Here is a 12,965-nt window from a genome sequence, read left to right as displayed (position 1 = left end):
GAGCCATTTGACTGTTGATATTGAAAATGTATAGAAAAGTCAAATGGCTCAGTGATAAAAAGGACAAAACTAAGTTATAAAATTGCCAAAAGATCTGAAGAGACAATTGATTTATTTATTTATTTATAAAAAGGAAACATTGACAAAACCATACGATAAGAGGGGTACAAATCCACACGATTCCCACCACCAGATCTCTGTATCCCATCTCCTCCCCTGATAGCTTTCCTATTATTTATCTCTCTGGGAGTATGGACCAAAGGTCATTGTGGGATGCAGAAGGTTGAAGGTCTGGCTTCTGTAATTGCTTCCCCGCTGAACATGGGTGTTGACTGGTCGATCCATACTCCCAGCCTGCCAAGAGACAGTTTTCTAAAGAAGACATTCAGGTGGCTTACAGATATCTATATCTATATCTATATCTATATCTATATCTATATCTATATCTATATCTATATCTATATCTATATCTATATCTATATCTATATCTATATCTATATCTATATCTATATAGATATATATATCATCCAGAAAAATAAATGGATGATATTGGAAGTGATTGCACCAAATAAAATAAGAAATGAAGTAAAATTACTAGATGGTTTTATCCATAGGGAAATGAAAATTATACCCATGTATCAACAACTAATTACCACACACTCAATAAAATATATATATAAAAAGAAAGATCGAAAGGAAAAACACAAAGTAAAATTTGGACTGGGTATGGTGTATTGCACCAAAGCAAAGGACTCTGGGGAAAGCGGGCAGGGAGGGGGAGGAGAGGGCACTGGGGTCTTGGAGCATCGTGGTAGAAAAGCACCTAAGTTGGAGATGAGAGGGTTCTGTCGACACCTATTGCAAAGAGACGAGAAACTGTACCCCTGTATCAACAAATGCACTGTAAACCATTAAACTCCAATAAAAATTTTACAAAGATACAAAATATAAAGTCAAAATGTAAATATAAATAAATATGCAAACACTTTATTTTTTAATTTTAGTTTTATTTATTTTTTATTATCACCAAGGTTATGGCTCAGCATGTGTCTGTATGACAAATGTCCCATCCCTGGCAGCCTTCCCCATTCTACTCTCTCTTTCTACTTCTCTCTCTCTCTTTCCCTTACACTTTCATTCTACCTCTCTCACTTTTTGTTTTTATTTTTATAGGTCAGTGATAAGTTGAGAGAGGAGTAGGAGATAGAGAGGGAGAAAAAGATGGTTCAGGCATTGGCACACCAGGTTAAGTGTACACATTACAGTGCACAAGGATGGAGGTTCAAGCCCCAGGTTCCCACCTGCAGGGGAAAAGCTTCATGAGTGTTGAAATAGGGCTGCAAGTGTCTCTCTATCTTTCTTCCTCTCTCCCTCTCCCCCACCCCTCTCAATTTCACTCCGTCTCTATCCAAAAATAAAAATAAAATTTAAAAAATAAAAAAGGAAAGGGAGAGAACGAGAGACTTCTGAAGTATTGCTTCACTACTCTTGAGGCATCCCCCCAGCTGAGTGAGGTCTTAAACCAGGGCCCTTGGTAGATGAGGTGTGAAACTATAGTCCTATATTTTTTATAGTCCTACATATTTTTATATGTCTTCTATTTTTTATTTTTTATAGTCCTCTATAAAAAAGTATTCTATTAAAAAATTCTTCTTAATTTTTATAGTTTTCTAAGTCATTATGAATTCATACACACACGTGAACAGTGTGTGTGTGTGTGGGTGGGTGGGTGTGTATGTGTATGTGTGCTGAAAACCAGAAACAGAGAATGGGGAAGTAATACCAGAGCAATTTATTTGTGTCTTACATTTATTTACACATGCTCTTTTAACTATAGCTATATATATTTCTTTAACTGGGATTTCATGAGAGTCAAATGTAACCTTCATCATGTTTTCAATCTTTAACATTTTATAATATATCGGAAAATAAAAAGCAAGGAAAGAATAAAAACATCTTGAACATATACATTAGACAAATGAAGTGTTCTCATTTGAGAGGAGATGATGATCATTTTGTATTCTCTGACTGACCTTTGAGTTGAGTGAAATCTCATACAAAATAAGCAGAGCTATTTCGTTTTCTTAAATTTATTTATTTTCCCTTTTGTTGCCCTTGTTGTTTTTTCATTGTTGTAGTTATTATTGTTGTTGTTGTTGATGTCGTCATTGTTAGATAAGAAAGAGAGAAATGGAGAGAGGAGGGGAAGACAGAGAGGAGGAAAGAAAGATAGACATCTGTCCAGCACAGGGCTCAGGTTCAAGTCTTCCCCCACCATACTGGAGGGAGCAGCCATGCTGTGATGTCTTTCCCCTCTCTCTCTCTCTCTCTCTCCATGTTTTTTTTCTTATTTTTAAAATTATTTTTATTATCTTTATTTATTAGATAGAGACAGCCAGAAATCGAGAGGGTAGGGGGAGAGGGAGAGAGAGAGAAAGAGAAAAACCTGGAGCACTGCCTCACCACTTGTGAAGCTTTCCCCCCTGCAGGTGGCTATATTTCTTTTTCTAATAATTTTATTGGGATGTTAATACTTTACAGAAGTCATTGACACATGGGTACACTTTCTCATATCTCTGTGATAGCTGTCTGTAAAACACTCTCACCTATGATGGAGGTCCTTTTTTACCATCATGAACCAGAACCCCAAAGGCCCCACCCCCAACCCCCACCCACCATCCTTACCCAGAGTCCTTTGCTTTAGTGAAATACACCAAACCAGTCCATGTTTTACTTTGTGGTCCTCTTTCTGTTCTTGTTTTTAAGTTCTGCCTATGAATGAGATAATTCCATATTTATCCTTCTCTTTCTGGCTTATCTAACTTAACATAATTTTTTCAAGCTTCCTCTAATATGAGGCTAAGCAGGTGATTTCATTATTCTTAACATGAGTATTATTCCATTATGCATATACACCACAACTTTCTTAGACACTTATCTGTTGTTGACACATGGGCTTGGTGCCCAGGTTTTGGCTATCACAAATTGTGCTGCTGTGAATATCAGTCTACACAGATCTCTTTGTATGGGTGTATTTGTTTCCTTTGGGTATATACCCGAGAGAGGAATTTCTGTATCATAGTGTAGGTCCATCTCTAGCATTGTTAGACTTCTCCAGACTGCTCTCAACAGGAGTTGAACTAATGTTCATTTCCAGAAATGTAGAGTGTTCCCTTACCCCAACCTCTCCAACATTTGTTGTTACTCTCCTTTCTGATGTATGGTGTTCTCACATGTAATTTCTATCTGACAAGGTCAACCTGGAGTGGTGAAATCCCAGCTATAGGGGACAAAAGGCATGAGACAATTGGTAGGATGGGGTGATTGCTCCAATGGTAGCACAACCAATTTTCAAACCTGAAGCCCCAGAGGTTCCCATCTTCCTCTTCTTACTCCTCTTATTATTCTCCTCCTCCTTCCCCTCCCCCTCTTTCTTTTCCTCAACCTCCCCCTCCTCTTACTCTTCCCCCCTCCTCTCCCTCCTCCTCCTCCTCCTCCTCCTCCTCCTCCTGCTATTTCAGGGTTATCACTGGAACTCAGTGCTGGCACTATGAATCAACAGCTCCTGGTGGCCATTTTTTTCCATTTTACTAGATAGGGCAGTGAGGAATTGAGAGGGGGGGAGATAAAGAGGGAGAGAAAGAGATCTGCAGATCTGCTTCACTGCTTATGAAGTGCCTCCCTGATGGTGGGGAGTGGAGACTTGAACCCCAATCCTTGTGCAGCTCCTTTCACTTAGTACTATGTATGTTTAACTGGGTGCACCACAACCCAGCCCAAGAGGTCCCATCTTCAACTTCTGGTGCCGTAATTTACCATAATGGAACAGTGCTCTGGAAAAAAATTAAATAAGATGAAAACAGAGAAAGAGAAAAGGAAGATGAAGAAGAAGAGGGAGAGGGATTAAAGGGAGATAGAGAGGTAGAAGAAGAGGGAGAAGAGGAAGAGGGGAAAGTGGAGGAAGATTGAGAAGTGGAAGAAGAGGAGGTAGAGAAAGAGAAGAGGGAAAAAAAGAGCTCATATCCCTGAAAGTGATAAAACTAAGCTAAACTAGTAAATGAGTTACACAGAGAAACTTCAGAATGTTCAAGTCAAATGAAAAGATTTTGACTTAGTCCTTAGAGGCAATAATGGGATTTGTCTTTCAAATGCAACCAGCTCAGTTATAAGCAAATATCTGCAGAAAGATCAGCTGGTAAATAAATGTTCTTTTTTTAAAATCTAGTTACACTCATTGAATGCAGAGAGGAATTAAAAATGTACTGACTATAGGCATATGCCATTCTGATGTTTTGGAGGGAGGGAATTTATTTATTCAGTGAGGAACAAGGACCAGATTACTTCACAAATAAATTCTACAAAACCTTCAGGAAACAGTTAATACTTCTACTCTTAAAGCTCTTCCAAAAGATCAAAGACACAGGAATACTACCTTCTATGAATGCAACATTACCCTGATACTAAAAGCAGATAGGGATACAACAAAACAAAACAAAAAAAAAAAAAAGGAAAAGAAAAGAAAACTACAGACTGATAGCTCAGATGAACAGTGATGCTAAAATATTGAACAAAATCCTAGCCAACCAGATACAGCAGTATACTGAAAACATTGTGCAGCATGACCAAGTGGAGTTTACCCTGGGAATGCAAGGCTGGTTCAATATACATAAGTAAATCAATGTGACTCATCATAATATAAATAAAAGCAAACCCAAAAGCCAGATGATTATCTCAATAGGAGCAGAGAAAGCCTTTGACAAAATCCAACATACTTTTATGATCAAAACACTACAAAATGGCAATAGATGGAAAATTCCTTAAGATAGTGGAGTCTTTCTCCCTTTAATCTGTGTCTTAATTAATTGATTAATTAATTAATTTTATTGCCTCCAGGTTATCACTGTGGCTTGGGGGCAGCACTATAAATCCACAGCTCCTGGAAGCCACTTTTGCTTTTTAATAAAATCCATTTTATTTGATATGACAGAGAGAGATTGAGAGGGAATGAGGAGAGAAAAAAAGGTTGAGGAATAGAAACAACTGCAGGCCTGCTTCACCAATCTTGAAGCTTCCCCCCTCCACCCCCTGCAGGTGGGGACTGAGGGTTTTAACCTGAGTTCTTGCACATGGTAATGTGTGTGCTGGACCAAGTGCACCACTGTGCACCCTTAACCTGTGCCTTATAAGAGTGTACACGTAGGATGAGTCAGAAGCCATGCTTTAGCATGACAGTATAAAAATGAAAATACTAATATAACCACATTATAAGGCCTTCCCCTTCAATCTGTAAGTCTCTAAAAGGGAAAAAAATAAAAAAGGTGAAAGATTATGATTACTGAACAAGGACATTTACAAATGCTCCAGTTCTATGGCTGGATAGACTATTTAGTTTCATGGTATAACAAGTGTCTCTGCTCAAAGGTTGATCTGTGTTTTTAAAGGTGATTCAAGTAAATTCAATTACTTTACAATATCACAAAAGAGCCTTTCGAAATGATGATTTAATCCTCTAGTGGCAGCATTCAGCAAAACAGACTCTGACACAGGCAGCCTTTAACTCTTAGCATTCAGGAGATACAGGAGTCATAATCACGACTTTCCCACAGCTTGAAATGCTAATTTACAGGGGCATTAGGATGCATTCAATCTCAAAATGACCTCCAGCACTTCTTATTTGATTATGTGCATAAGCAAATTCCACATAGTTATAAGTTGCTCACACTCAATCTCAAGCATTGCCTCATCTACCACATAGTTATTCATAGCAGAAGAATGAGTCAGAGAGAAATGGGTCTTCACTAGGAAGCTTCTCTACTTTATATCAACATGTCCAGTTCTGCAATTACCAGTGTTAGTTCAAGATTAAAAGTCTTAATTTTCATGATGATAACCTGACTCTTGTTCCGTTTCTGCCAGTGGAAGCCAGTTACATAAAACTATGGAAATCATCTGTCTAAATATTTTGACGTTTCTGTGAGCTCTTGAGGATAACTATCACCAATTAAATACAAAACAATTGCATGTAAATAAGTTAGCAGGCACAGAGTTGAATGTGCTTTATCGACTAATAAAAGTGATAAAAACTAGTTGTCTTACTTGCAGATGGTTTTGATGATATACTTGAAAAACAAACAAACAAACAACCCAGAAACAGTTTCTAAAAATTCCTGAGAACTGCTATGTTGGCTGTAGTTGGAAGGGCCCAGCAGTGAAGTGGGTGGGGGTGCAACACAGAACTTTGGCGGTGGGTGCAATATCGAACTATACTCTTAAAATCTTACAATCTTATATACCACTATTTATCATAAATAAACAAAAATGCCTAAAAATTGGGGGGAAAGTAGTTGTCTTATCTATCTACAACAAATTGCAGTTGCTGGAATCATCAGCGAGCCAGACAAAACAAATAAATAGCTGCTACTCAAGGGAGGGTCTGAACATTACAAATAATCTCTGCTCTCTTCTTTAAAAAAACTTTTTAAATTATCTTTAATTTTTTGGATAGAGGCAGCCAGAAATCAAGAGGAAAGTGGGTGGGAGAGAGAAATAGAGACAGAGAGACCTGCAGCCCTGCTTCACCACTCACAAAACTTCTTCCCCTCTGCAGGGAGACTGGAATTTTGAATTAAGGTCCTTAACACTCCAATATGTGTGCTCAACCAGGTGCACTACCACCTGGCCCCAATCTCTGCTCTCTTCAATGTTCATTAGCACAGCATTCATTTGGACTTTGCACTCTTTGACTTTAAATATATATTTATATTATTTATTCATTAATTGGATAGAGACAAAGAAAAGCTGAACTGGAAGAGGGAGATAGAAAAGGAGAGAGAAAGAAAGGTCCTTTCAGCCCTCTTCAAGCTTCCCCTTCCAAATAGGTGGAGACTGGGGGCTTGAACTCAGGTCCTTTCACAAAGTAATGTGGGTAATTATCCAAGTATGCCACTTGGTTAGCCAGTCTCAGATACAGGGATCTGTACTATCAACCAATCTTATCAGAAATAATGGTCACCTCATTCAAATGAAAAAGAAAGTGGGTGAATTTAGAGCTTTGAAATGGAAATGTATACCCTTTCAGGGATAGGATTCTGACAACAGGATGTCTGTCACAGAGAGATGCAGACACCTTTGCCCTGGAATATCTTCTGGCTGCCAAACAGAGCTCTTCCTGTTGCTGCCTTCCTGATTCTTACTGGAAGCAACTGAACTGCACAGCTTCCCGGGAACCTGATAAATTCACTAACCTGTCTGCAGCTTGTCATCAGATTCCCCAACACAGCCACATGCCAATCCCAGCTGTCTTCAGCTGGATATCTTTTGTCTGTTTCTGTTTTTTCTCCTCTAACAGATTATTTTCATATGGCCCAATCCAGATATGTGCATTGCCAATGAAACAAAAACAAACAAACAAACAAATGGAGTATGAGTTTTTAAGTTCAATGCAAAAACGAAAAACAAATGCAGTTCTGGCTGATCTAGATAAAAATGGTTGAGCACATCAAATAATCAAGAATTTGAAGAATGAACATAATGGGGGGGAAAAAGCCAGAAAAATCAGTTCTAAGGCATGACATTAGCAATCTGTTTCACTTGGTTTTTCCCTATTTAGGCAAGATGGGAGAAGGAAGTAGTTTATCTAAGAAGATTCCCAATATGGACAATAATTGACTTCTTAGATGAGAGAACAATAGTCAGTTTTGTGTTACTCGTTATCCTGTGTTTTGGATGCATTATATTATTCCATGCCTTCAGAAAGGTTGATGGTTTGGAGAACTGTCATTATGTTCCCAAACTTTACAGCTCAGGAGAGAATCTTAGCAAGAATAAGGATGTACTCATGGTTGTACATATCAACACTGACAGAGCTGAGACTCAAAGTCAGGTCTCTTTGAATTCAGTGCACTTACCTGTATATTGCACCGCAATGAAAGACCATCCTGCAAGGTTTCAACTAACATTTCAATCTTTCTCTCTAATCAGTGAGCTCCTTCAGGGCAGAAATTATTTCTCATTAACTTTTATATCCCCAGAGTATAGAATAATGCCTGCTACACAGCAGAAACTCAGTGACTGGCAAATGAACAAAATGGTAAATTAACAAATAAAGCAAGGAGTGGAATTAATTTGAAAAGTAGACAGAAAGTTGATGTTTGTGGGAAAAAAGTGCTAGGTCTACACCAAGAACAACATCATTGTGGTTAGTTCCCTGTCCTTCCATCTCTATTGTGGCGACATGTGTGAGTATTTTAGGATAAGCACCATTTTACTGCAGAATTAAGTGAAATACTCTCAAACATATGTACTTTACTTGGGGATTTAAATGAACGATTGCAACTCCATAATCAGAACATGACACAACCAAACCAGCATATAATCATATGTTTCCTATAATGAGCTACTTGAAGTGTTCTCAGGGTTACAATTTAGTAATCTAGACATGAGAGGAAGATCTGTGCTCTTGACAACATTCAACATAAGCACTTCATCTGGCTCCAGATGAAAGACACACCCCCACCCCTTTGGCATCACTTAGTGACTCCTTTCCTTATCAGTAAGCAGACAGTCTTAACTGTTACCTTCACATCTTTTGCCATCTTCCTCCAGCTTCCGGCCAGCTTGGCATCTGCAGTAGTAGCTGCCAATTGTGTTATAGCACTGATCCTGACAGCCGCCATTGTCAATGGTACATTCATTTATATCTGCAGTGGAATATTTGCACAGAATTAGCCTCCTAGAACCAGACACACAGAAAGACTTGAATGGGAGTCTCAAATATGTTGTCATCTCACAGGGTGGATTCAGTTTTGATCTCCCATTAAACAAGATAAAAACATCACATCTCATTTTAGTTAGATCCAGTAAGCTCTTTTTTTTTTTTTTGACAGAAGGTAAAAAGTAACAAGACACAGCGTTTGAGTGGTGGTGGGTGTGATGTGAAACTGTATTCTTGTAATTTCATCATCTTGTAAGCCACTATTCTGTCCCTAATAAAAAATTTTTAAAAAAGAAAGAAAAACACAAGTCATGATATTTTGTATTTGAATTATTTTTGGACCATGTGTTAGGGAGCTGTCTAATCAATATGCTTCTTGGTGTGGAAAAGAAATACCTACTTTCTGTTAAAGCTGAAAAGACATGCTGGGGTCAGTTGGTGGCACACCTGGTTAAGGGCACATAGTACAAAGCACAAGGACTCACTCAAGGATTCAGGTTCCAGTCTTCCCTACCCCCAAAAATGCTGCACAAGGGGTGAAGCAGGTGTATAGGTGTCTTTCTTTCTCTTTACCTCTCTATCTCTCCCTCCTCTCTCAATTTCTCTCTGTCCTATCAAATAAAATGGAAAAAATGGCCTCCAGGAGCAGTGGACTTGTAGTGCAGCTACTGAGCCCCAGTTATAATTCTGGAGGCAAAGAAAAAAAAACATGCTAACACAAGCTTGGTGCTCCTGCTCCTGCTCCATTCTATATACTACATTTCCCAGACTCCATTCAATTCAGGTTCCAGAGAATCATTCAGTTCTGCTAATCAGATGCACTTTTAGCAAGTGGGGCAAGCAGGGGTGAGAAGCAGGTCTTTTCTTGCTGTTGTTGACAATGGCAAGAAAGGTTATAGGGATGTGATTTTTTTCTTTTTCTTTTTCTTTCTTTTTTAATTTTTTTTATTTAAGAAAGGATTAATTAACAAAACCATAGGGTAGGAGGGGTACAATTCCACACAATTCCCACCACCCAATGTGATTATTTTAAGCAGTGTTGACTTGGTCAGGTGACAGCAGCAGTTCCTAACATTACTCTGACTTGTTGTGACAATAATGGGCCCTGGAGCTGCAGACCTTAGGGTCAGTTCTAAACTTCCGTTGTCCCAGCCCTTCCAAAGGTGCAACCAGTTAGCTTCTTGCATTTTTTTCCTTGCTGCTTGAAACACTAACAGAAATGTTTCACACCAGTACTGAACCTTGGCTTATATAATGGGTCTACATATGTGTATAAATCTATTACTGCACCTAAACTGTAATCAAATAATGAGAACTTGTTGTAGTATTGAACCCTTTCCATTCTACAATAAAAGCCAAATGCACTCTTGAGTTTAAGAATCAAAATCAAAGTAATGTACAGATGATGAATTAATGATTAACAGATATTAAATGATGATGATATTCCACATAGGTGCCGTGCTTTGTGCTACCTTATGTTACAGAGAGGAAATTCAGTGACTGTAAACTTCATAAAGAATATTGGAGCACAGGCTTCCAAACAAGATGGAATATTATACTTCAAATATAGTTTGTCTGAAGAAGATGTGTCAGGAACAATCATTTATTGAGAATTCTGTGATTTCTGGACCAGGCAGTAGTGCACCTGGTTAAGTGCTTACGAAGTGGAAGGACTAGAGCAAGGATCTGGGTTTGAGCCACTGCTTCCCACTTGCAGGGGCATTCCTCAAGAGTGGTAAAGCCGGTCTGCAGGTTTCTTGTCTCTTTATCTCTCTGTCTTTCTCTGTCTCTCTCTCTGTCTCTCTCTCTCTTCCTCCTCCTCTCTCAACTTCTCTTTGTCCTATGGAAAACAATGAAATAAATGGCTGACAGGAGCCATGGATTTGTAGTGCTGGCACTAAGCCCCAGCAATAACCCTGGAGGTACACACACACACACACACACACACACACACAGAGAGAGAGAGAGAGATACACAGGATAACTCTGTGATTAGGTCCATGATTGTTCAACAGTTTGTTTGGCTTTGTATGTTAACTCTCTTTTCAGCCACCAGGTTCCAGATGCCAGCATGATGCCGATCAGACTTCCCTGGACAGAGGACCTCACCAATGTGTCCTGGAGCTCCACTTCCCCAGAGCCCCACCATACTAGGGAAAGAGAGAGACAGGCTGGGGGTATGGATCGACCAGTCAACACCCATGTTCAGTGGGGAAGCAATTACAGAAGCCAGACCTTCCACTTTCTGCATCCCACAATGACCTTGGGTCCATACTCCCAGAGGGATAAAGAATATGAAAGCTATCAGGGGAGGGGATGGGATACGGAGATCTGGAAGTGGGAATTTTGTGGATTTGTACCCCTCTTGTCCTATGATTTTATTAATGTCACCTTTTTAAACAAATAAATAAAAGAGTTCATCCTAAGATACACATATATCTATGTTAGACATTGTAACACAAACAATAACATAGTGACACACTAAACTAATGAGATCATATAAAACTATGCATACTCAATTAAGTATTCAAATTCAAAAGAAGAATGAAGGGAGCCAGCAGATAGCTCACTGAGTGGATCTCACAGACTATCATATGCAAGGAATCAGATTCTAGCCACAGGTACCTGTAGGAGGAAATCTTCATGGAGAAATGGTGCTCTAGTTATTTCTCATTTTATTAAATTATGTTTTACTTGTAATATATATAATCTTGAATAGAGACAGAGAGAAATTGAGAGGGAGAGATAAAAGAGAGAGACAGAGACATATCTGCAGCACTGCTTCACTACTCATGAAGCTTTCCCCCTGAAAGTGGGGACTGAGGCATGAACTTGGGTTCTTGTACACTGTACATTTAATCAGGAGCACCACAGCCTGGCACCTAGTGCAGCTTATCCCTCTTCCTCTTTCCCCTGCTCCTTTTAGGTCTTTCACTGTCTAGCAAAGAAAAAAATATATAGGCCAACAGAAGTTGTGCATATGTGTGAGCATCAAGACCCAGGGATAACCTTGGTGACAAAAAAGAGAAGAGGAAAAAAAAGAGAAAAAGGAGTAGAAGGAGGAGTAGGAGAAGGAAAAGAATAATAGGAATAAAGGAAGAAATATAGGAAGGAAGGAAGATCATACACATTAAATAAAGCATTTACAACAGCTTAAATATCCACCATAATGAGGATGATTAATCAATGTATCACTTCAGTACTTCAGTATAGCCACTCTGAGTTATGATTGTAATGCCTTTGAAACAGTATAGAGAACTATTATGTTGAAATAGAGTATACATTGTTTCTGTAGTTGCAAGTATAACAAACCATATTTAATTATGGAAAAAGCTTGGAAAAATTTGAAAATCTAACATATAGCATTGGCAAAGTTATTGTCTTTACAGTAGTAGTCTTTTTTTTAAATGTATTTATAAAAAGGAAACATTGACAAAACCATAGAATAAAAGGGGTACAACTCCACACAATTCCCACCACCAGAACTCTGTACATCCTCTCCTCTGATAGTTTTCCTATTCTTTAACCCTCTGGGAATATGTACCTAAGTTCGTTGTGGGATGCAAAATGAGAAAGGGCTGGCTTCTGTAATTGCTTCTCCTCAGACATGGGCATGGACAGGTCAATCCATACTCCCAGCCTGCCTCCCTCTTTCCCTAGTGGGGCAGGTGTTGTTTTCGACGGGTTATGTTGTTTTCACCGGGCTGGCTTCACGGGCGGGTAACAGAAGACCAGGGATTCATGGTTGAGCTGTAGGCAGTATCTCTTTATTCACACAGCACAATCTAAGACGAGCTAAGCTAAACTCAAGGTAAAGTACTCTAAAACTCACAATGCTGTCTTTATATATACTTCCCAAGTAGGGTGGAAACAGGATGTGACATAGAGAGGGTGGAGAGAAAAGTGACTGGTGAAAATCAGGGTGTGACAAGGAGGGGGTGGAGCAGGCGAGAATCCTATCACTGAACCACAAATGCCCTGGAGGGAGAGTGGAACTTGTTAACAGCGGTTATGTAAATAGAATGAAGTGGTTATGTAAATAGAATAGTGTTAAGCAGTGGGGATTTAAACCAAATGAAACAGAAGGGGTCTCATGCATACCAACAGGCAGGGTTCTGGGGGATTAGAGCTCCAGGACACATTGGTGGGGCTGTCTGTCCAGGGAAGTCTGGTTGGCATCATGCTAACATCTGAAACCTGGTGGCTGAAAAGAAAGTTAACATATGAAGCCAAACAAATTGTTGACTAATTAT

At 39.0% G+C, this 12,965-nt stretch overlaps 1 protein-coding gene across 1 annotated transcript in view; it reads right to left on the bottom strand.

The window, feature by feature from the left end:
- Window positions 1-12,965, bottom strand: part of LOC103113428 (EGF-like and EMI domain-containing protein 1) — a 684,559-nt gene that overhangs the window by 223,095 nt on the left and 448,499 nt on the right. The window contains 1 exon segment of the mRNA XM_060171006.1: window positions 8,577-8,699. Coding sequence (XP_060026989.1) covers window positions 8,577-8,699 — 123 coding nt within the window.

This window comes from Erinaceus europaeus, chromosome 14 (assembly GCF_950295315.1).
Source record: "Erinaceus europaeus chromosome 14, mEriEur2.1, whole genome shotgun sequence".
In the NCBI taxonomy this organism is placed as follows: domain Eukaryota; kingdom Metazoa; phylum Chordata; class Mammalia; order Eulipotyphla; family Erinaceidae; genus Erinaceus; species Erinaceus europaeus.
Note: the sequence above shows the minus strand (reverse complement) of the source record. Positions and strands in the feature narration are given on the sequence as shown.